At 36.4% G+C, this 23,340-nt stretch overlaps 2 protein-coding genes across 2 annotated transcripts in view; one reads left to right on the top strand and one right to left on the bottom strand.

Moving 5' to 3' along the window:
- The window catches only part of LOC136800685 (transient receptor potential cation channel subfamily M member-like 2), a 248,439-nt gene that overhangs the window by 14,617 nt on the left and 210,482 nt on the right, over positions 1–23,340 (top strand). The gene's annotated exons all lie outside the window — the stretch shown is intronic.
- On the bottom strand, positions 5,258–21,757 carry LOC136800674 (tyrosine-protein phosphatase non-receptor type 9-like). Its single transcript, XM_067057326.1, has 13 exons — positions 21,611–21,757; positions 13,062–13,205; positions 12,219–12,308; positions 11,664–11,788; positions 11,338–11,443; positions 9,816–9,926; positions 9,427–9,560; positions 8,772–9,302; positions 8,154–8,244; positions 7,888–7,957; positions 6,446–6,524; positions 6,104–6,254; positions 5,258–5,890 (listed from the first exon to the last, which is right to left on the bottom strand). Exons 1-13 carry the CDS (start codon positions 21,668–21,670, stop codon positions 5,372–5,374), a joined length of 2,211 nt encoding a protein of 736 aa, XP_066913427.1. The 5' UTR covers positions 21,671–21,757; the 3' UTR covers positions 5,258–5,371.

Raw genomic sequence — 23,340 nt, 5'->3', positions numbered from 1 at the left:
CTTTTAGTTTGGAGAAAAGATTGCATCATGAAAAAGTACTATGCACTTTAAAAAAAATTAGGCGCATTTCAACTTTTCTCGACTGTACGTCTGAATGGACCACAATGGCATATCTTTATTTTTCTTTTTATGACCAACAACATAAAAGATTTTGCTTGAGAAGTACAATCAAAGCGTAGGCGAGTGGAGTCCGGGCCTTAGCTAGGATTGGTTTCTATTTCGCCCTATTTAAGATGGCGCAGAACTTTTTGATAAATTTTATCCGCAGTATCCTCTTGACTATTGTTTATTAGGCAAAGTAGCAATACACGCTTTTTCTTTTATAAGAATAACTTCTATAAGAATATCAGGGTGAGATTTCGGGTTTAAAACAATAGGCCTATTGTTTAGAACAATAGAAAAATAAGAATAATGCTCACCCTCAACCAAAGTACACTATTCTTATTAAAAAAAAGCGTGTAGAGAATCAATCAATCAATCAATCAGTAATTAAATCAATCAATAATCAAATCAATTAATTATTCCTGATTATTTTTTATGTTTCAATCTTTAAAGCATTAAAAGCTTTATCTCGTCAACCTGTTCCGACAAGCTCGTTTCTTGAACCCGTCTTACATTTAAAATCTATTCCATGTAAATTGGAAGTTTGTTTTGCTACCATGTACAAACCACTCTCAAGGAAGATACTCTCGCCGGGTATCTAATAAACGTACATGTACGTTTATTAATTTTAACAAAAATTTTCCTCAATTTCAAGTGCCTACTTTTGTTTCTAATGATAAATATCCATCTTTGACTTTTGAGGTTTGTTCTACTCGTCAAAAGAAAGCAAATTACCAATATTTACCCCCTAACCTCATTAAAAAGATCCTTCAATTAGGTTTGCATGCCTCCATTTTCGACCCTGTACGTTTATTCGCTACTGTACGTTTATTAGGTACTCGAGTAGTCTAATTACTCTGATATGGTTTCCACATGATAGCAAAAATGAATGCCAATTTAAGTGGAATAAACTTTAGCTTGCAAAACATAAGAGTCATTTCTTTTTAATTAGATTTTTTCATGTCTTCGTCGAAACCTTAATTATAACTAGGCCATCGTTTTTATTTATTTAGATGGAGTGTTATTGTTATTATTTTCAGGAAAAAAGAAAATCTTTTATTTCTTCGTTTAACCAAACGTGTAGTTACTTACTATTTTTTTGTCCCCATGCATTTCTTATAATCTTGCAATTGACATTGTTATGATTATACAATTTATTATAGAATTCTTTAAATATTATATTGCTGCGGTGGCATGTTAGTGTAAGCTATGTACTAGTTTTATCAAATTAGATAGAAGAGCTTTCAATGTCTAAATTGGTAGCTTTTGGTTGAGAGTTAGACTTACTTGACATTGAACATCGCTTTCTATATGACCCTTCGAAAGCCTTTAGAGGCTAAATGGGTTGCATCGGGCATGCCCATGATAAGCACTTCTAAGGCAAAATTTCCCACCCGAACCATACTCGAAAAGTCATTGTAAAATAAGTTTTCATCTGATCTAACCCCGGGGGGGTACTAGGGTTGCGAGCTGACGGGGGGGGTGCCGCCCGACTTTCGGACTTTGGACCCTTACCGGGACTAAAAAGGAGAAAACAAAGGAAAATTTTGCGAATTTTGCGACCCTTAGCGGGACAAATTTGACCAATTTTGACCAAATTTCGATCTTTCAGGGGTAAAAAGTTGAAATTTTCCTATTTTTCCGACCCTTAGTGGGACTGAAATTAGATTTTCTGATTTTTCCGACCCTTAGCGGGACTTTGAAAGTCCAAAAAAGGTACCCTTAAGGGCGGCACATACCGTACCCTCCATTTGCCTAAGTACCCCCCCCCCCGGGGATCTAACTAATAGTTTCTAGTACCTGAGAGGTGCATTAGGGAGCGGTCATAAAGTATCTACTAGGAGGGGGTGGAGGATTCTAGGGGGGGGGTTCGAAATTTTTTTCGAGGGTTTAGGGGGGGGGGTTCCAAAATTTTTTTGAGGGCTTAGGGGGGGGTTCCAAATTTTTTTGGGAAACTCAAGAGAAAATGTAGGAAGTCTAATTTTCATAGTTTTACGTTTGAAGATCTCAAAAATTTTTCGGCCTTACGGCCGACAACTCATAATTTATCTTATTGGATATATGTACATTTCCTAATGGCATTATTTGGGCATCATCGCCTTTCCCTTTTGGTTTGTAACATTGAGCTAGGTGAACGAAGTAGATTAGTGGCTCTCGCAGCTCAACAGAGTGGTTTGAAAAAGTACTTCTTTAAAGAAATTTTTCAAAACAAAGTGTCTTTTAGCTAAAATGGTGGTGAAAAATATTGAAATTTTCGCCCGTCGGCGCAAACCATGGTTGCGTCTCCTTAGCATCTGCTAATGTCAAAACAGCTTAACATTTCAAATTACAAAAAACAAATTCCAAGTTTCTTGACTCAAAGATTCCGGGCGTTACTTTCAACCATACTGCTCTTACAGTTTAATATTTTCACTTAATAATGGAGGGCGCAAGTAAGGACAGAAAATACCAGGGGCGCCAATTTCATAGTTTGCACCCCCAGAAAATTAAGCCAGGTCGCTACTGGGGAAAATAAGCCGTATTTTTTTCCAAATTTTACAGAAGCTCAGAGAAAACCACTTGATGATTCTTGTTTTAACCCTGTTATACTTTAACTTAACAGGGCTAAACTACTATCTCCCTTACCTTATTTTGACATAAAAAACTGTCTTACAAACAAATAATACTCTTTGTACCGCATCTGGATGAATTCTTTTTCACGTAAAAATTTTCTTAGTAGGGGGGGGGGGGTGCGAAAAAATATTGGGCCTTATGAGGGGGGGTTCGAAAATTTTTTTGAGGGCTTAGGGGGGGTGCGAAATTTTTTTTGGATTTTTCAAAATATCCTCCACCCCCCTCTAGTAGATACTTTATGACCGCTCCCTTATTGAATTTCACAAAAATAAACGTCTTTGGGTGGTCCTGGAGTTTTTGCTGACGTCAACAATTACATCATTTTTCAAACAATGTTCCGCAATATCTTTTATTGGCTTGATTTTCAGATATGGGTTGTAATGTTTTTCTAAACAAGCATGAAAAATGCTTTCCAACGGTATGTAACATGACATACTTTGGAGTAAAAAAAAATCATTTTAGCCTGGGAACCAAAACAATCTGAAAGTTCCCTAAACAATCAAACGCGCCAAGATGACAAAAAGGGGAACTTTTGGATTGTTTTAAGAGACGGTACGCACCCACAATGCATAATTTTAATCGTTCATAAAAAGAACTGACCTTAGATTTTCAAAAAGCGACATTTTAGAAGCCTAATTAACTAGCCAGATTATATTATCTTACAGCGCCATGACCAGTAGAGTGAATATGTACCACGTGCGGAGTAATTCTATTCTTCGATAACATTTTGTATTGCACTAAAAAATTTCTGTAGGTCTTTCATCGCTCATGAAATTTAGATTATAAAATATATTATAACGAAGTCCCCTACTTTTAAGAAAACACCAGATTGAACCACTAGAAAACAAAGAAGTTGCTTCATTTAACCCGTAGTCATTCGAAGAAAAGGAGCATGGAGCTATAAAAGAGCGCCTCTATATTTTTGGCTTACTGATCAGCTCGGTTAGGGTAGTTTAAAAAAAGATTGGACACATTTATGAAGGCACATGATATTCCATTAGTCGAATTTATTAACTTTTATTCACTATCAATAATTTTAGTAGTTGGAAGGAAAATAAATCAATGGTTAATCTTCATAACAATAAAAAATGATGACGTGAAAGGTGTTTGGTTTTTATAATACAAAAATAGAAAAAAAATAAGGTGATAACAGTGAATAAAATGTTTGAACATTCGGATGTGAAAATAGTACTGCATCGTCCTTGTACAGTCTGGGAACTAAATTGCAAAAAAACATTGTGCTACTTTAAAAAGATGAATTTTCAAAAGTGTGAGAGAAGAACCATTGCACGGATAGTTGTTTAGGAGATCGCGACGGTCTATTTAATCCAACTACTACAACATAGTGTTTTTTAATAATAACGTCATCTAATTGATTTGTCTTCTTCAAGACAGCTTTTGCCTAGAAACAAAAAATTTATCTCATATTTGCTGCTTGGAGTAAAGTAATTTATGCTGTAGTAATTAGTTAAGACTGTCGCGTTCTCCCAAAGGTCTATCGAAGAGAATCGTGTAAAACAATACAAGGGACGGTGATACTTTAAATTTGTCCAAAAGAGTTGCAATAAAACCTCAAACCAGCTACATCAAAATAATGAACTAACGAAACCAAAACATCAGAACTGTCCTATATAAAGTTTGAATGAAAGCCTACAAAATATTTGTTACAAAAATATAACCAGAAGTGACAATATACACTGCAATAGCATAATTAATATTCTTAAATAAAATTCCTAAAATTATATCAATTTATTGCAAAATGGGAAAATTCGAATAGTTTTGGAATTCGAATAGTTTTGGAATTCGAATAAAGGCTAGAAAATGCAGCTAAAGCTCAATAATACGAGAACAATTCGATTCGTTATTTCGAGGGTACAATCGACCCTAAGATCCAGAAAATATTTTGCTGGTCCATAAAAATACGGCGATTAGTAATCTTCAGTTCCCAGATTTTGCCAAAAGGGTGCGGTTTGATAATATGTGATTCACCATTCGGATTATCTCCAGTGAGCACAAAATTGCTAACTATATTAATAGATGCTTCTTCCCGTTAATCGATTTGGACTTTGAGATCAGTGAATTTAAAAAATAGTTTTTATTTTGAGGGCTCAAACCGAAGTTTCCTGTTCTTTAATAAGCAAATATCGTTCGAGTTAAAGGGACATTAAAGTAGTAAAATGTAAACATTGCGCGAACCACGTGTCATTAAAGAGAACAATAAAAACCACGTGTCCAAAACAAACTTGTAAAACAATTGAACAATCAAAATTAGCCATATTTGGTTTGATTTTTTATTTTGACATGCGACATTTTTCTTGATTTTGTATCCCGTTGCATAAAGTTTGTTTACAAATTTCGTAAGTACTGTTATGTCCCTTTAAATTCAAACCATCAGTCTCATTTTTCTTTTAAAAGACCCTAATTTCCGAGTAGCGTGTAGTATAGCCCATGAAACAACAACTAAGTTTGGCCTCGACTAAAAGAAAAACAATTTGAAAGGGAACTTTGTAAATAAAAAGTCAGCCTTTTTGTGTTTGTTGTTGTGACGATATCAGAGAAAGTCTATATCATCTTTACCTGTCAATTAACCAATGGCAAACATGAATCATGTCAATAATTCAGAAGAACTACTAAGAAATAAAACAGAAAATTGTCTCTACTCACTTTCATCGCTTGAATCACGGTGTAGGAAATCCGTCAAGCCTGCTTCAACACTACCCGTATCTTCACCTTTCAAATAACGTCTCTTTAAAACATATTCTAAAATACCCGTATAACAAAACTGGTATTGTTCGGGAGTTTGCACGCTAAAAGCTCGTTGTTCACGAATGCTTTTGACAGTGGAATAAATATCTATGAGTCCTGTCTTGCGTAGCCGCTCCACGCTATTACTGAGACAACAGAAGGTGCCCGTCCTTCCAACACCGGCTGAACAATGAATAACAACTGGTGGAACAATAACTGCAGGTTTTTCTGGTGTATCGTATTCTCCAGATCCTTCCAAGCCGCCACCTGCTCTATTCATTTTGGCTTCTTCTTGTAATTGTTCCGTCAACTCTGGCTGGCGCTCCTCAATGAATTCAATAGCTTCAAGAATGGGTGCAGCTGACGAAAGAACTCCAAAATCAGGCCACGTGGTAAACTGAATGTGGTACAACTTTCTTAATGCTTCACCCTATAGTGTGCAAAAGTTTAAGAGTGAAATCGTTTATCTCAAAGTGGCGTAAAATGAACTAAATTTTGAATTTTTAAACTTAAAGCGGTGTTAACCTATCTTTGCCCTATGTTACTGTTTTCTTGGGAAAAGTTTTCTTAGTAATAGGAGAGTGAGATGATCAAAGGGATCTATACATTTTTGTACCAGATAAGAAGGAGTGAACGCACTTACGTTATTATGTTTAAGTACGAATTGGTTGATGGTGAAATCCTCGCCCACATTCTGATCGATATTCTCAACGAAGATTTCTCCAAAGACAGTCGATTCTTTGGGCATCTGTGGCCAATAAGTTCCACACTTGATACGATTGCGCTCAACACACCTAGACAATGAAAATCAATAAACTATAAAAACAATCTAACCAAAAAAAGCCAGGGCTATCTTTAAAATAGAATAATGAGGAATCTAGGTTACTTACAAATTTCTGCGAGGGCTTTTTTTCTACCCATTATAACATTTGTCTGGAAAGAGGGAGGATTCTTTGTGGTTACTACAGACTTACTAGTTACATACCTGGTGACCATTACAATGACTCCTACTTTCTGCTCCCATATCATACGCCAGAAATCGTTAAAAGTGAACGGTGTTGGTCCTGAAGCGACAAAAAGTACGGAGAATTGAAGGAGAGTAAGTAAACGTTTTAATCCAAAAATCGTCGAATGAAACCAGATGGTATCAAAGAACGGGAAAAAACCGGACTGACATTGTTCGAGCAAACAGAAGAGATAATTGTACTGAGATACAGTGCAAAAGTGACGGTCGATGATAGCTTGAGAATCAAGATTGCTTCATTATGGATGTAAAGGCTTACCGGCCTATTTTTAACAAAAAGAAAAAGCATAAAAATGTAGTACAGGCCAAAAGAGCGACCGTAGTGCAGTGGTAGAGCATCCGGCTACGGTTCGTAAGGTTGTGGGTTCAACCCCCAGCGGGTCATACCAAAGATTTCCAAAATGGTACTTGATGCCTCTCTGCTTGATGCTCAGCAATTAAGAGAAGGATCAAGGGTGGGTGGAGCAATCCAGGGAGAAATAGTGGCGCCCTCCCCTACCTTCGGGTAGATAGCTATCGAAAGAGGAGCCTTCGGGTCGCCTCCGACTGCAGTCGCAGACTTACTTTACAGGCCAAAAAAATGTAAAGGTACCACGAGTTATAGCGGATATCAAGCAGTAGTTAAAGGAACAAAAAAATAAAACCCTGGAAAACATTATAACGGCAAAAATAAAAATGAAACAGATCGATTATGGTCGTCAAAGACGTCGAAAAAACTTCCATCAAGATGTCAAAAGAAATGAATAACAACCTAAGAAAACATTTTCCGATGAAATTAAGAGCCATTTCCCGTATTAGAAACGAAGCTAGGCGGAAAAAATTCAAAGAAACTTTATTAATAACGACATCGTAAAATCCAGTAGATTGGTAAAACCACCTTTCGCAAAGGTGAAAAAAAAATCATACACGTCTAGGGAGTTCAAGGCAGTAAACATGGGAGTCGCAAACTTCTACGAAGTTGTTAGCCTATACTAGACGTCACCCGCGTTTTTTACGCAATTAACGTCTATTCCACTTTGCGACTTTTTCGAATGTTTTGAGCCCAGGTTTTCGGGCTCTAAACATTCGATTTTTTGACGTCACTTTTAACTTTCGAAGCTCCTGCAGTATCAAAATAATCGAATTTGCGTCAAAGCACTTGAAAGGCTTCTATTTTTCGAAAATCGTCAAAGTGGAACTCACTAAGAAACGAGGTGAAAAATCCCGGTTTTTAGTGAGGTGCTCGCTACGAAGTTGCCAGCTTCTTCGAAAACTTGTATGTAGTATATAAATCATACTTATCATGGGTTAAATTTTATGAGCCCTGCGGACAACGTTGCGTTTTACATTAATTTATAAAAATTTATCAACCTATAGTCAGTTTAGCATTTAATTTGAGCTGGAAAGTGATTCTAAGTCCTGACCTTGTGTGCAGATGAACTTCTTGTCAGCATCATACCCATTCACGAAGTTTGCGTTGATGTAATCGGAAAACTGTAAAGCAAAAAAATTAGAACCTTTAGGTGAAAGCATTAAATGGATTTTTGAAAAAGTATCACTCTTTGTATTTTTGAAGGAATATCATTATTCGTAATGTTGACTTGTTGAAGGAAATAATTCTACCAGCTTTGTTTTTAGTGATTATCCTTTTAACATGGGGATAAGATTTTTTATGAGGTCAAAACCTTACCGGATCGTCATTTCTTCTTTCCAGCCGAACTCTTGTTTCTTCAAACGTTAGAATGTTGTTGTATCGATTCTTTTTCGTATTGACGGGGTATCTAATGGACATTAATGATTGTTGTTGTTCATTACAATGTACTTCTTATGCTAGAGGTTTGCATGCAGCGGCCAAAGCAAATAAAGTTTTTCTAACGAAATTGAAGGATCTTTACGCAACTAATTCTTTTGACGAAAACTTATCTTTTTTTTTTACTAACACAAGTGAGACGGAAATGCGTCTGAGACTGAAGAGCTTTTACCAAGGTGTATGAAATGAATTACGTGATTTTGGGAGCACCGCCTATTGACGGGAAGCATTTATTTAAAATTGGAGTCTCCAAGTTTCTAAAGTTATTACTTATTTCACAAATTTGGTTAATTCATGGGTTCATATTATATTCTTAGAGAGGCGATGTCACTGTGAAATTTATCTCTATCGGTGTTTGTAGCGTACGAGGGAGAATTAATGGATTTGTGTCGTCTTTGGAGGCGCGGCGCTTATTAGAAGGGACGGTTATTCCAAAACTCAAGATTTAGGTGCATTCAATGGGGGAGAAATATGTTACATACGAATGAAATTCCTTACAGTGTAGATTCAAAATTACCAGAGGGTGGCAAACTTCTCAATTCTTCATATTCTTTATGTACGCCTTTTTTACCAGCACGATTCATGTTTACCATGAAATCCTCTATGCTGAAAGCTTGACGTCCTTGTGAAGTTTGTTCTGATAAACTCTCTGTATCTGAAATATTGTCGATGGCTGGAACAGGCTCTGCTGGCAATGCGCGGTTATGTATTTGATCAACTTTGGGCGAAGGCTGAGGCGAGCGATGTGGAGGCGGTCGAGGTGGAAGTTGAGGTGGTGCAACCTCGGTTATTGTTTGGGTGGGCGGTTCTCTGACAATACTTGGTATAGAGTGGACTGATGGTTTTATTTCTGGATCTGACGATTTGATTGAAATGGAGTCGTCTGAAGGTTCATGATTTTCAGCATTTTCAAAGATGGATCGACTGTCCTTGGATTCTAAAGTCTCCAGTGAGTTATTTGATGGTAGAGTAGAAGCTATAGAAGCGTGTGCTGAAGTATCCGAGGATTGGATGTCCAAAGATGAAAGGCTGAAATGAATGTGAATTAAAGTGATGTTTTGTGTATCTAAAAAAAACAATCAAATACAGTGAGTTCATTCAAATACTAGCTGCGATTGTATGTCGTGTGTCTAGTACAAGAATATCTTCTTACCTCTCGTGATAATGTTTCATGCAGTGTTGAAGCCATTCTCGATGACTGTGATCAACGGTACCACCCAATCTCTTGGGTAAATATTCCGGTGGTAAATGTTGGTATAAATCAGGAATGCTCTTCACCACTTCAACCTTGGTAAAAAAAAGGTTATCAAGTCATTATCAGCAATTTAATGTTCCACATGGTGGAAAATGTTTTCAAATTATAACCTGTTAACAGTGGTCAAAGGAAAGAAGGATATGAACTTTAAAACAAAAAATAAGGCTCAAATTCTTCTAATTTTGCAGAATTTTTTTGAATTTGAAGACGAAAAAGTAGAGACGGAGCAACTCTGTACTATGTGTTAAATATGTTTTTTCAAAACTCGTGTTTCACCTAGAACTTACCCTGTCTTTGATTTTATCTTTCAAAAAGCTCGAAAGAACAGTCATGGATGCTCGGAACCAGAACGGTGCTGACACAATGTAAACGTGTTTCAATCTGGCTGGATAACCACCCTTGGTAGAGAAGAAAAAACGATTTAGTGTGCCTCATCCAGCCAGTGCTAAATAGTTTTTAAGCTGTCTAAGCTGAAACAAATATTAAGAATTAAGAGAAAATAAGAGAAAAAGGAATCTAGAATTTTTTTTCCACGTGGCCGAACTAACTAATGTGGGTTCTCTGGAGGCATCATCTAATTGGAAAATATCCATTCGTAATTTTCCAGATTTCAAAAATCATAGTTGTGTCAAAAACACATTTATATATTTTTACTTCTATTCATGCTATAACATTGAAATTTGGCACGAAAGTTACTGAGACAATTTCTAACTTTCATTCTTCTTTGTTTAAACTTATGCATTTTACAGACAGCAATATCGTATTTTACAGACGAGGTGTTTAATGTCAGCATGGGTTTATCATAGAACTCTGGATAAACATCAAATAAAACGGTGGAGAGCGACCATTGTATTTCCATTGTTTCAGAAAACAATCAATGTTCTAGCTTTGTCCGCAAAGGACAACTGTCATGGCAGCTCGAAGGTCCCTGATTTTGAAAAATGATTAATAATCCCATTTCTAAAAAGTCCTGTAACTTCTTGTTTTTGTATATTTACCGGATGCAACTTTGAAAATGAAAGTAAGAAAGCTTAACGAATACATTTATGAAATTAAATGTGAAAAAAACTTCATCAAACAAGAAAAATTGAGTAAAAAGCCTAGAATGACGCTGAAAATAAAGTTGGCAATATCTTTCCAATTTTTTCCCGGGAAGAGCTAGGATTGACATATGTTAGACTAGAGTATCTTGGCTTCATAGTGATATGAAAATCTTTTGGAGGCACGCGGTGGCACGGTGGTTTTGGCGAGGTGGAAGTTTGAAATTTTCTGGTGTCAACATTCAATTTCTTATACATAGCATGTTTGTCGCATCTTTCTCGCAGCATGAAACGTCATAACGACATATCATTAGCAATGAATTTGATGCATTTGACTCTCTTGAGAGATCTTTAAGTCTCATTTGGGAATTGTATAGCTGTGTTTTGATGAAAAATGCAATAAAAAAATTTACGAGAAATTATTAGTGAATGGAGGAGGGTGAACAATAATAATGTCATTACTGCGGACAAGGCTAGAACATGAGAAATCAATGAAAAACCAGCTCGTTGTGTATCCAGAGTTCTATGATAAATCCATGATGTCAGAAAAGGCCAATCCCATCAACCAGTCTTATCAAAAGAAGTTACATGCCCACAAACAAGTCAGGCTATTTCCTGAGATCAACATTTTTGCTGCAGGTCGATTCCGATCGATTAACCCCTGACTTTCACAGTCCCTATTAGAGAGTCAACTAAATTGAAGTAATCGCGTTAAACTGACTTTACCTTCTACCTGGGGTGATAAGTAAATGATAATTATAAGACAAACCTTTAAGAGGTGAAGAACCTTCATAGCAAGGTCAAAATCAAAATTCACATATCCAGACGCCGTCATATCATAGACAAATGATAACCCATGTCTTTGTGCATCGGGTCTAAAATAAAAAGTTCAGCTATTTCTAGTGCTATTTATCCAAACAATTTCTGTAATATCCTTAATGAAAAAAATTAGATACTGAAGTGTCTATTCAGCACATTGCATTTCGGAGAGAAAGTGCTGCATGCCTAATATTAAAAACTAAAAACAGCTTAGTCAGACTTTATCAAGATTGATAATATTAAAAATCAGAAAGACAGTTTGAAATGAAATCTTACTTTTTCATTATACTGTCCAATTGAAAAACAATAGATTGCAAAACAGTTGCGTGTTCCACTTGTTTTGGCAAGTGCTTCCTTGCATAAAATATACATAGTGTATCACCTTCTGGACCTTGCTTACACTGCAAGAAAAACAGAGTTATTTGTCATTCAATGAGCAGTAAACTAAACAGAAAGTGGTACGGAGGACAGTGGAAGAAAATGAAAATACAACTTTGACAATAGAAATTGGCACACACATGATCAAAAAGCCTGTCCCAGAGAGGTGTTATTTTTTTGGACAGTACAGACTTCTTATGAGCCCCTCTAGACATCAATTACCAATGAAATATTTTGAAAGAGAGGTAAGCATTGCTCGTGACGTGATTTGTTAAAATGTCACCAGATCGGTAACGTCACTTTTTCGACCTGAGACTGTTTTCTTAAAAAAACTCTTTTTCATTGAGGACTTTAAGTTGCCATACTTCCGTAATAAAGTGTTAATGGTAATAGTATTTCTTCTCAGGATTACCCACTCTATAACATCATATGAAAAGGGAAAAAACATCTTACTGATACTGTGAACTTTCCAGATGTGAGTTCTTTTGCTAGTGGGTCTCTGTTTGGTAATAAGTGTTCCAAATCAAACTTTCCACGCAAAGTCTAAACAATAAAACATGATAATTTAAAAAAAAAAAAAGAAAAACTTAAAATTCTGGGAATAAGTTCTTCCACATAAGCCATAAAAATACATTATAGTACCAGGTTGATTTGCAGGATAGAATAAAGAAAAATTTCTGCCCTGCATGAAATATGCTCCAATCTATCAAGACGACACCGTCTCTCTTTAAATTAGCTGGAATCATGAAGCTGGGTCGTGAAAGTAGTTAAAATGTGAAGAACATTGCTATGAAGAACATTACGTTACATATTTTAGACTTTTTTTAAGTGAATTGGTTGTATCATAAAGAACTATTTTTTCTAATTGATGCTTGCCTTGACATTCTGGATAAATTAAACTTACTAATAAGGAAATATTATTCTAAAACTTATCAAATGGGGGGTATTCTTAAACTGATTGATGGGGAAATTATATATCTGACTGAAGGGATAATGTTCTTTAACTGATCAAAGGGGTATTGTTAAATTGTTTCTTGAACTGTGAATAGGTTAACGAAGGTAGCCAGATAAAAAAAAACCTAGATTGACTTTTATATGTCACACTTAGAATTTCATATTATGATATTGAAAAAGTGACACACCTTTTAATAGTGATGAAATGTGAAATATGCATTTCTTCTATTTTTAGAGCTTAGAATCAATCTTAATGCACTGAAAAATTCCTTTTCATAAAAAGGATTTAGAGTTTAAGAAAACGTTGACTTTAAAAAGTATTTAAATATATTAAATATTTACCCGATTGGTGTGAAAAAGACTGATAGCCCTTCCCACATCAAACTTTCTAGCCATCAAAAACTTAATAGCTTCATCTTCACCAACTGCGATTCCATCACCAAATGCATTTTCTGATCCCATACGATGAACAAAATCCTCCAAAGCCTAAAAATAAAAGTATGTTATACTACTAAATAAAAAGAATCTTAGAAAAATGTGAAACTCAGAATCAAATTAATATTTATTTCCTATCTACCTTAATTCCATTAATTATTCTGTGCAAAAATAAAAGGTGTGCGGAAATTAGAATCAAGGTATATACATTATAATTAGGCAGAGTAGAGTCAGCATAGTGTCCTCTAGGGTTTGTTCCCCCCACCAAATTCTTGATTTTTTTAAATCTCCCCCCTCTTATTCCCCCCCCCCCTATGACTTTTCAGTGTTTAGTTTCCCCCCTCTTTTTTGCTTTCACCCCAGAAAATTCTGAAAATATCCCATAATACCCTTATATATAAATTTCTCAAATTTCAACCTGACACAAACACAAAATTTTGCTGCAAAAAGAATACTAGACAAAATAGAACGAAAATGGGTTAATGTAAACAAACATGCTTAGAAAATCAGACTTAAAACAACAATGAAATGGCCTTGGCTGTTGAGATAAAGTCAAAGTGATTTCACACTCCCCCCCTCTCCACCAAATCTGCCAACTATCGACGTTTCCCATTAGACTTAGCTCTTCATACAAAAATTTTGGGAAACGCATATTTGCTTGCCCACTATTTCAACCTTAGGCAAGCTGACTCCAACAGCATCAAGGAAATGTCGGAGCATCAGACTCAACGAGTTGGATGAGCTGTTCAAGCAGAAGCTAAAAAGAGGTACAAAGAGGTAGGTATTGTCAATGATGACAGTGCGGTTATTAATTTTGTTGGATTATCTGACAAATAAGTGCCCTTTATAGTTTTGATTCCCATTGATAATCATATTCTGGTTTTCATTTTATAAGATGCTGTTTTAGAGCTTTAGTATTAGAGCTAACCTGGCTGAACTGATGGACAAAGTTTTACTTTCCTATTTAGAAGCTTTTCCAAATTTAAGTAGCTAAAAATTTGAAAAACTTTTAATCAGGCAAAAATTCCTTACTGCCTCCTGGATATGGAAGCCTCCTGGATATGGAACCCCCCTTGTTCTTTTCTTATTTTTTTTCAAAGAAAAAATGGGGGTGTCAGAAAAATAAAAAACTGGTAACAGACAATTTTTTTACGAATAGTCTTTTTTGGACTATAACAATCTTTCACCGTCACACTCCTTTTCGTTTTCCTCCCCCTCTCTTCTGTGACTGTGTTTCTGTTGAAGCTTGCTGTAAAACAAGAAGAGCCCTGCTTCTACTACAGTACCGTGAGATCGGGTAACTTGCATCAGTGGAGGCTAACATGCCTAGCCCTCAAATGAATGACCTGGCTGGTCATTAAAATATAACTACGCAGCTCCGCTCGCAGCTCTATCTACTCTACCATTTTTGTTTTGATTTAATTTTGTATTTTAATGACCAGCCAGGTCATTCATTTGAGGGCTACATGCATGTTAGCCTCCACTGATGCAAGTTACCCAATCTCACGGTCGGTATACCGTCAACTGCTCTAACTTGGAACGATTGGACAAAACATGGGACTGGTTGATGATATCTGGTCTGTATTTTGACTTACTGTCAGTGTAGCTCTCAAGCTCTAAAACAGCATCTAATAACATGAAAACCAGAATATTCTTCAATGGGAATCAAAACTATAAAGTGCACTTACAAACATCAATTTGTCAGATCTAACAAAATTGATAACGGCACTGTCATCATTGGCAATAAGACAAACAATATTCTGTCAAGAGCCTTGTAAACGGTGTCCGGAAAATTCCCCCCTGGTGAATTCCCCCTGGCAAATTCCCCCCGGCAAATTCCCCCCGGCAAATTCCCCCTGGTGAATTCCCACTCAGATATTTTTATAAAAATAACATCTTCTAAATTTCCTAAAGAATCAATAGAGAATGTAATAAAAAAGATGTTGACATATCGATTTCGTACATGAATGGAAATTGATATTCATTTTTTATAAATACTTAAGCCCCGAAAGAGGCAGAAATTCTCGTTTGCGTCATGGTATTCAAACTACTGGTAACATTTATATTGTATACAATTAAATCAATATGTGCCATATACAGAATTGCGAAAAAAGGTCTTGTTAACAATTATCTTTTGCGGCCCTTACAAAATTGATTTGAAACTTAATTGAGTGTCTACATACATTACAACAAAATCCAGAAAAACAGGTTTTTACCTTTTTGAAAAAGAAAAAAACGCAAACAAAGAATCGTTATAAATCTATATGCTACTCTACTTAAATGCAATTTACGACCAAAGTGAAATCATGGAGTTTACTGAAACGGAAAAAGGAAAACCTAAAATTATTAAAGACGGATACATTTATATGTTTAAAAAGGAGTTGGCAAGTGGATTGAACATTTGAATGTATTTTACGGCGAAAGGAAAGTCGGTGCAATGCTTTCTTCAAATAGATGAGGATGATGAATTTGTTGAGCAAGTCAATCTTCACACGCACGCTAAGGGAGTTGGGTTTCCAACAAAGATATGCAAATGACAAAGAGTTTGCTCTCCATTGTTGGATGATCTGTGCCCTTGAAGGAGAAGTTATTGACGGTTTTGGGGAATTGACGGATGCCATTCACGAAAGTTTTGAAAATGATCTGGATAATTCACTAGACTACTTTGAAGACACCTACATTGGTCGTGTTCGCCGAAATCGTTGTGGTCGCCCCCTGTTCCCCATCAACATATGGTATGGAACATGTTCAACAGAACAAACGAAGAATTGCCACGAACCAACAACAATCTTGAAGGGTGGCATCAAAGATTCTCTCTACAAGTTTTATCATGCCACCCGACCCTTTGGAAATTTATCGACCTTCTAAAGGATGAGGAAAACTTGGTCCGTGTTGAGATTGTCCAACAACTTGTCGGTCACGCCCCACCAGCCTAGAGACAGAGATATCGTGATTGTAATCAGCGTATTATGACCATAGTTGAGGACTATCCTAATCGTCAAACAGTCCAATATTTGAGAGCTATAGCCCACAACATTGCGTTTTGATAGCTTAGTAATTCTTGGGATTTTCCGATTAAAAAACATTATATTATTTGTGCTAAATCTGTACTGTCCCGTCCTAAATCATTTTTGCATATATCTAGGCCTTAAAAGGTGGTGTCAAGGTACATTTTCATGAAATATAGGCTATAGACTTTCATAAAAAAGCAGAGTGATGTTAAAAAAATTAACTTTATTTTTCATGATTTCGGACGGGACACGACACGGATTTAACGCAAATCGCCCATTACTATTATGCTCAAATTGTAGTTTTTGTTTTTTTTGTTTACTCTATTACAATGGTTTGTGTTTTAGATTTGGTCATGAAAATATACCATAAAATTAAGAATAAAAAAAAAATTAGATTTTTTTTCTCAGATATAAAAACTTGATTAATAAGCATTGTTTTCAGCCTTTCCACTGTGATAAGGCTTTCTGCTGAGATCAAAGGAATATTGCGAAACAGCTGTGAAAGGTTTTCTTGAAATTTGTTTCGATGCCCATTTAAAGATATGAGATAAAAGATAAAAGCACGACTTTCGACGAACATGAAGTTGATATAATGATATAACAAAAATATAATTAAAAGCGGGTTCCTTTCAGGGTACCTTTTGCTCTTTTATTGTTGTTTCTATTAAAAAATGGAATTTAGAACAATGATCCAACCCCACCATTTAAAACCATTCATTAATACTCTTTACACGGTCGTATTACACAATCGCACGCAATCTAAAACTATGACTAGACTGCACCTTTATTTATAAGAACATTACATAGAAAATGAGGATTATTCTCTTCAAGAAAAACTCGAACAAAATTATACATAAAAAATAAATGGGGGGGAATTCATCAGGGGGAATTTTCCTGGGGGGAATTCACTGGGTGGGAATTCACCGGGGGGGAATTCAACAGGGGGGAATTTTCCGAGAGTCCTTGTAAACATTCCAACAACTTCCATCGAAATGATCTATCACAGCTCAGTCTACCATTTTTAGTGCGGTCCGAGGATTGAGCCGAGAACGCTCTGCGAACTCCTGCGCGGGTGAAAAACTTCAATCTGCCAATCATTTTCTCAAGCGAAGAGTACCCAAAGCGACTCTAGCTTTACAATAGCGCCACGGATCATCAATGGATAGTATTCAATTATCATTATCCCTTTATTTTCATTCCTAGAACTTTTGCAAAAAAAAGGAAAAATAGAAAAGTTGTATTTTTAACTGCTCTATTCACATACTGAATTTGAAAGATCTTCTATGTGGCGTTTTTTGCAAACTTCAAAAAACTGATTTTTGTCCCGCCTTTGCAGGATTTTGGCTCAAGTGCTTGAGTGCAGCATAGGGTATAGTCATCTGGGGTAAAAACGGGACGAAATTGACGAACCTTCCCATATCTCAGGAACTTCAAAAGCTACAATCATGATTTTTGGCCAGCAACTCCCTCTAATGGTCATCTATCAACCCTCTTAATGGTTTAAAACACGGGACGCGTCCCGTATTTACCCCTCGTTGTTTTCTGCCTAGTGGGGTAAGAAACGGGATATGAACTAAACTTAGACATGCGTGAAACGGCGTCCCGTGATTACCCCAGCGCGCCAAATATAGACTGGGGTAAATATGGGACGCGTCCCTTTATTACCCCAACATAGAAAATTTTCACGGGGTAAATACGGGACACCTTTTTTTCAAAAACGGCGCCCTGTACAAACTTGCAACTTTGGGCAGGTCAAAATAGGGTTGTTTACTAGTCTCGATGACCCAAACATGAAGTGCCTGCATTTAGTACGCCGTTTATTCTAAGTCGAGAAAAAAGCGTTCTAGAAATGAAAAATCGACGTTTTCAACCACCAAGAAACATCGTGGTGTATTCTGATGTAGAGGAATGAAGCTGATCAAAGTATGGATTTTTTTAAAGCCTTATAAATGATCTTCAGTCTGGGAAATCCTCTCAATTGCACGCTTATGTTCCGAGGCCGTAATCGCGCAATTGCACGGTTATCAAAATGGCAGAATTTTTAAGCGTGTAATTACACGCTTATCGAAATTGTTCTGAAACGGGCGGTAAGCGTTAAGCAAGATTGATGGGTGACGGCCGGGTGACGGCTTTAGCAGTAAGCGTGCAATTGCACGCTTTAAAATTTCCTATATTTTTGACACGCAATTCCTTCCGAAAGCTCTGTTGAATTTCAAAAGCCTAGGGCATTTTTACTCAAAATTTATCGTAGAAGAAGATTCCGTAAAAATGGATTGCCCGTTAAACCATGCCTTTGCCCGAATTAAAGAATTCTGAACCCCTTGAAATCCCTAAGCAATTTCAACCAGGGCGGGAGCGGTCGTAAATAGCAATAAGCAAAAAGCTTGTGCCAGCTGTTGAAAAAACTACTTAAAGCACTATAGCTCTCACCCAACAAAATTGTGGATTTAAAAAATTAGATATTCAGAATCTATTAAAAATTTCGCTTTCAATGATATATAACATCATGGGGTTTTGTGAATGTGCTGGAAAGATATTGGTTCTTGAAAGGTCAATAAATGGCCCATTTTGGCTCAAAATTTGATGAAACAATGAAAATCACAAATATGAATAATATATTATTCTCATCATCAACATATTGCCATCAAAACAATTATTAAATATTTCCCAAGGCATGTATTTTTGAAGATCAAAAATCATATACTGAAAAATTAGCACTGTTTAAAAAATATGGACATTTTTGGAAAAAAATGAGAATGAAACATTTTCGAAAAAAAATCTGTTAGTATTTTTCCCTTGGCTATTTCTAAGGTATGACTAAGTCTAAAATTAAATTTTAGCAGCTACATATTACCAGATGACTTGTTTGAACATGTCATATAAACATCATCAAGTTGATTGATGAACAAGTTTTGGAGAAAAGATAGTTTTAAAACGCCAACCTGGATTTTCCGTCACGGCACAACGCAAACTTTAAAGTACACTAAAAAATTACCTTGGTGTTTTAGAGTGAATTCTTTTAGCGATTCTCAACAGTCCTATTAAGTCTAATATTTTAAACATTTAAAAACTGAAAAAATTCTGCTTTGTTCAATTTTCTTTAGAAATTATGATTTTCCGTCACGGCGCAACGGAATTTTAGACCCCTAAAAAACTGCATTGGACATCTGAAATGACATAATCTCTTCAGTAACTTCAAAATTATCAATATTTAAAAATATTTGGTAAGGTAAACTACTTTGTAGCCTTTATATGCCCATTTTGTAAAAATCTTAATTTTTGTGAGTCTATCCAGAGATTTTAGCCTGGAAATCGGAAATCTGGTCATAACTTTTCAATGGAGCATGTTCCTGCTCTGATTTTTTCACATATTGTTCATGAAATGATATTCTTTATGTCTATATAAAAATTTTTGACATTCTGAAAACTTCATTTTTTGCCATTTTTCAGATTTTTTGGGACGAGCTTTTTGCTTATTGCTAAATTATAACCTTATGCAATTGCCTGCTTACGCCCTCGGAACATAAGCGTGCAATTGAGAGGATTTCCCAGACTGATCTTTTAAGGGGCATAAATTTGAGTTCATCCTTTTAACTCTTTGTTCTTTATTTTGGGTGTCCCGTTTTTACCCTGTTATTTTAAGTGTCCCGTTATTACCCCAGATGACTAGGTCGTGGCTTCTTCATAAAGACGAAAGACAGATCTGGACTTATTTCGTACTTTCCAGTCTCTTGTTCGTAGTTTTTCTGACTTTCTGGTTCTTTGTGAGTTATTTTCTATGTTTTCTAGCTTACTGAATGACTTTCCGACAGATCGCCACCGGTGGGGTTCGAACCCACTAAATGCAAAGTTCTGATGTATGGAAACCCATTGCCTTATCCACTGCACCACGGATTCATGCTAAGAAAGTGTTTTTGACGGCTATTTATGTTGTACAAACTGCAGACCAGACTGCATTAAGAGAAAATCACAAAAGAGTGCTTGTTTCGAGCTCCAACTCTAACCCTAACTGATGATAATAACCCAATTCCTAGCCAATCTGATACGTAACCACACCCAAACCACACCCATATCCAACCCTACCAGGTGGCCTGCAAGTCCTGACACTATTCCCGCATGCCGGATCCGAAAAATAGATACATGTCTTTCGGCTTTATGAAGAAGCCTTCACCAGATGACTATACAAAGTCAAATACAGTGTAGACCTAAAGCTCTAAACCAGCATCTAATAACATGAAAACCAGAATATGATTCTTCACTGGGAATCAAAACTATAAAGTGCACTTACAAACATCAATTTGTCAGATCTAACAAAATTAATAACCGCACTGTCATCATTGACAATAAAACAAACGATTTTCTGTCAAGAGCCTTGTAAACATTCCAACAACTTCCATCGAAATGATCTATCACAGCTTTTTTAGCGTGGTCCGAGGATTGAGCCGGGAACGCTCCGCGAACTCCTGCGCGGGTGAAAACTTCAATCTGTCAATCATTTTCTCAAGCGAAGAGTACGCGAAGCGATTCTAGCTTTACGATAGTACCGTGGGTCATCAATGGATAGTATTCAATTATCATTATCCCTTTATTTTCATTCCTAGAACTTTTGCAAAAAAAAGGAAAAATAGAAAAGTTGTATTTTTTACTGCTCTATTCACATACTGAATTTGAAAGATCTTCTATGTGGCGTTTTTTTGCAAACTTCAAAAAACTGATTTTTGTCCTGCCTTTGCGGGACTTTGGCTTAAGTGCTTGAGTGCAGCATAGGGTACAAAGTCCAAACATGCGTTCCCCGTAATTTTTGTGTGAAGAGTTAGGTCTACACTGAAATATGCGTTTCCCGTAATTTTTGTATGAAGAGTTAGGTCTACACTGACTGTTAAATCTCTTTAACAACAAATTTGTTTTCGTGTATTTTTTAATCCACCGTTCATTAAGTCAAATCAAATGACTTTGGAGGTTCGGTGAAATGGTGGCCGAATTGCCGTCCCATGCCATGTATGTTGTGTCAGATAGTCCCAAGAGGACCCTGCCGACGCACCGGACTTAGCGAACACCGGACACGCAAAAGTCCGGTGTAAAATGAGAATCTTTTTTACCACCGGACATTTTCTACACCGGACTTAAGGAAGTTGGATGTCCGGTGTCGGAGAAGGATATTTTTTCCCACCGGACAATCAAAACACCGGACATGACCATTCCGGTGCGCCCGGTGTTTCTAAATTTTTTGTTTCATAAATATGTCCGGCGTCCAAAATTCCCTGTATGCAACACCGGACTGACACTGGACTTATTGCCTCCGGTGTAGCGAAAGGATACTTTTTGCCACCGGACAAATACACCGGACAGTCCGCCGGTGCGTCAGCAGGGTCCTGTCCCAAGTTAGTGCAGTTGACAGTACTTTATCTTAAAATCATTCAAATATTCTTAATGAAAAATATATACCTTTTTTTCTTCTTCTGTTAAGTCATCTTTGCTTGAAAAATGTTCAACTTTGACATCCATTATTTTCTTCTTTCTCTCGTTTTGCAAACATAAAGATTATTTTTATCACATTCCTAATAATACAATTAATTGATTTTAGTAAGTTCTGAGGAGGAAGAAAAGTAAAGAATAATTATAAAAGGGCACAGTGAAACCAAATTTCAGCATTTTCTATCATTTGGTCTACATTTTATTTGTTCCCTTTTCCTGCTCTTCCCTCTGTTCACCATCTTCAGTTTCGCCATTTCTAAAACTGTGTCCCTCGTTCCGCTTCTCCTAACGAGATGGCGCTGACTGCGATGTCACGATAATTTTAGCTGGGCACGGACGGCGGGGGACGGGATTCTCGGGGATTATTTCGCTATTTTTTCCGCGGGATAACAACCGGCATTTTATGGAGATAAATGTGAATCTTATTGCGGGAAGTGTAGACTAGTAAACTAGTCGGTTATTACTTATAACCTTATAATAAAACTGTCAATCAAATAATGTAAACACTAATTAAATATTCAGCGCGCGTGAGAGAAAAGGAAAATAACCGACTAGAAGCTACTTCCAACGCCTTTTTCCTTCACCTAAAATCGTAAGGAGAGACATACAGATTTCTGTATGTCTGACCCGTGCGGGATTGCATTTATTTTTCTTTCTGTTTATTGTGTTTTTAGAAATGCTCATTTATTTATATGTTTTCATGTTCAATGTTACTATGAAATATCATTTAGTCAAAAAAGTTGGATGGATTCTCAAAAACCTAAAAAAAGTTGTAAAATTAAACAACGTTTTTTGAGGGAAGTAGCTTCTAGTCGTTGAAATTCAGAAAAAGACGCAACTTCATCCCTTCGATTCTTTTTATTTGGAGCTTGATTTTTTGTATATGGGTCTGTTTTCAACGACTAGTTTACTAGTCTACGGGAAGTGGAATCTTATGTAAAGCGATGGTACCTAGGCTACGTCATATCTTCCTTCGTTTCGAGCGTAAAACTCCTACTCTTCGGGCTATGAGCACTGCTCTTGTTTTGAATATTGAAATTCTCCAGATAAATCGCATGCGCACTGAGGTTTTAATGAAACAATAGAAAGTTTTGAAACCTAAGCCAATCAGCTGTGTTTTAAACATTTTTTTAATTAAAATCTCCATTGATAAACATCTTTTGTGAATGTTGTCTATTATGTTTAAACCTATTAATAAGCAATTCCCGGTGGGGGTCACTAGTGGCCGCCTATAGCAGTGCCTATAGAATAGACCAAGAGTAAGGCCTAAAAGCCTGGATCTGTCTATTGTGTAGACTGGATGGTACCGTCATCTCCTAAACTGTACTACCGAGTTTATGTATGTGTGTATGTTTTTCAGCGACGGAGACGGTAAGGTTCTAATTTGGCTAGATCATGACCAACTGAGGACATCGCTTCAGTCACTTTACCGTCCTCAAAAGTGCAAATACATAAACTCGCTACTCATGCAGTCAGTATCAGACAAATTAAAAACTTCGCTGATACTCAGGCAAGTTAAAGCAATAGTCCAAATATTTCATGAAAAAGAATTTCACTTATTATCGACAATAAAATGACGTAATCAAAAATTTTAGAAATATGAAACTTTTGTTGCATGGCGCGATCTTTAGAGTAATGTTTGCGCGGGGAAACCAAAAGTTTATTTTTGTAATAAGAAGTGCAGTACTGTTTTTAAAACG

The sequence above is a fragment of the Clytia hemisphaerica genome, unplaced genomic scaffold (genome assembly GCF_902728285.1).
Source record: "Clytia hemisphaerica strain Z4C2 unplaced genomic scaffold, Clytia hemisphaerica genome assembly, whole genome shotgun sequence".
Lineage (NCBI taxonomy): Eukaryota > Metazoa > Cnidaria > Hydrozoa > Leptothecata > Clytiidae > Clytia > Clytia hemisphaerica.
This window is presented reverse-complemented; position numbering and strand designations above follow the sequence as displayed.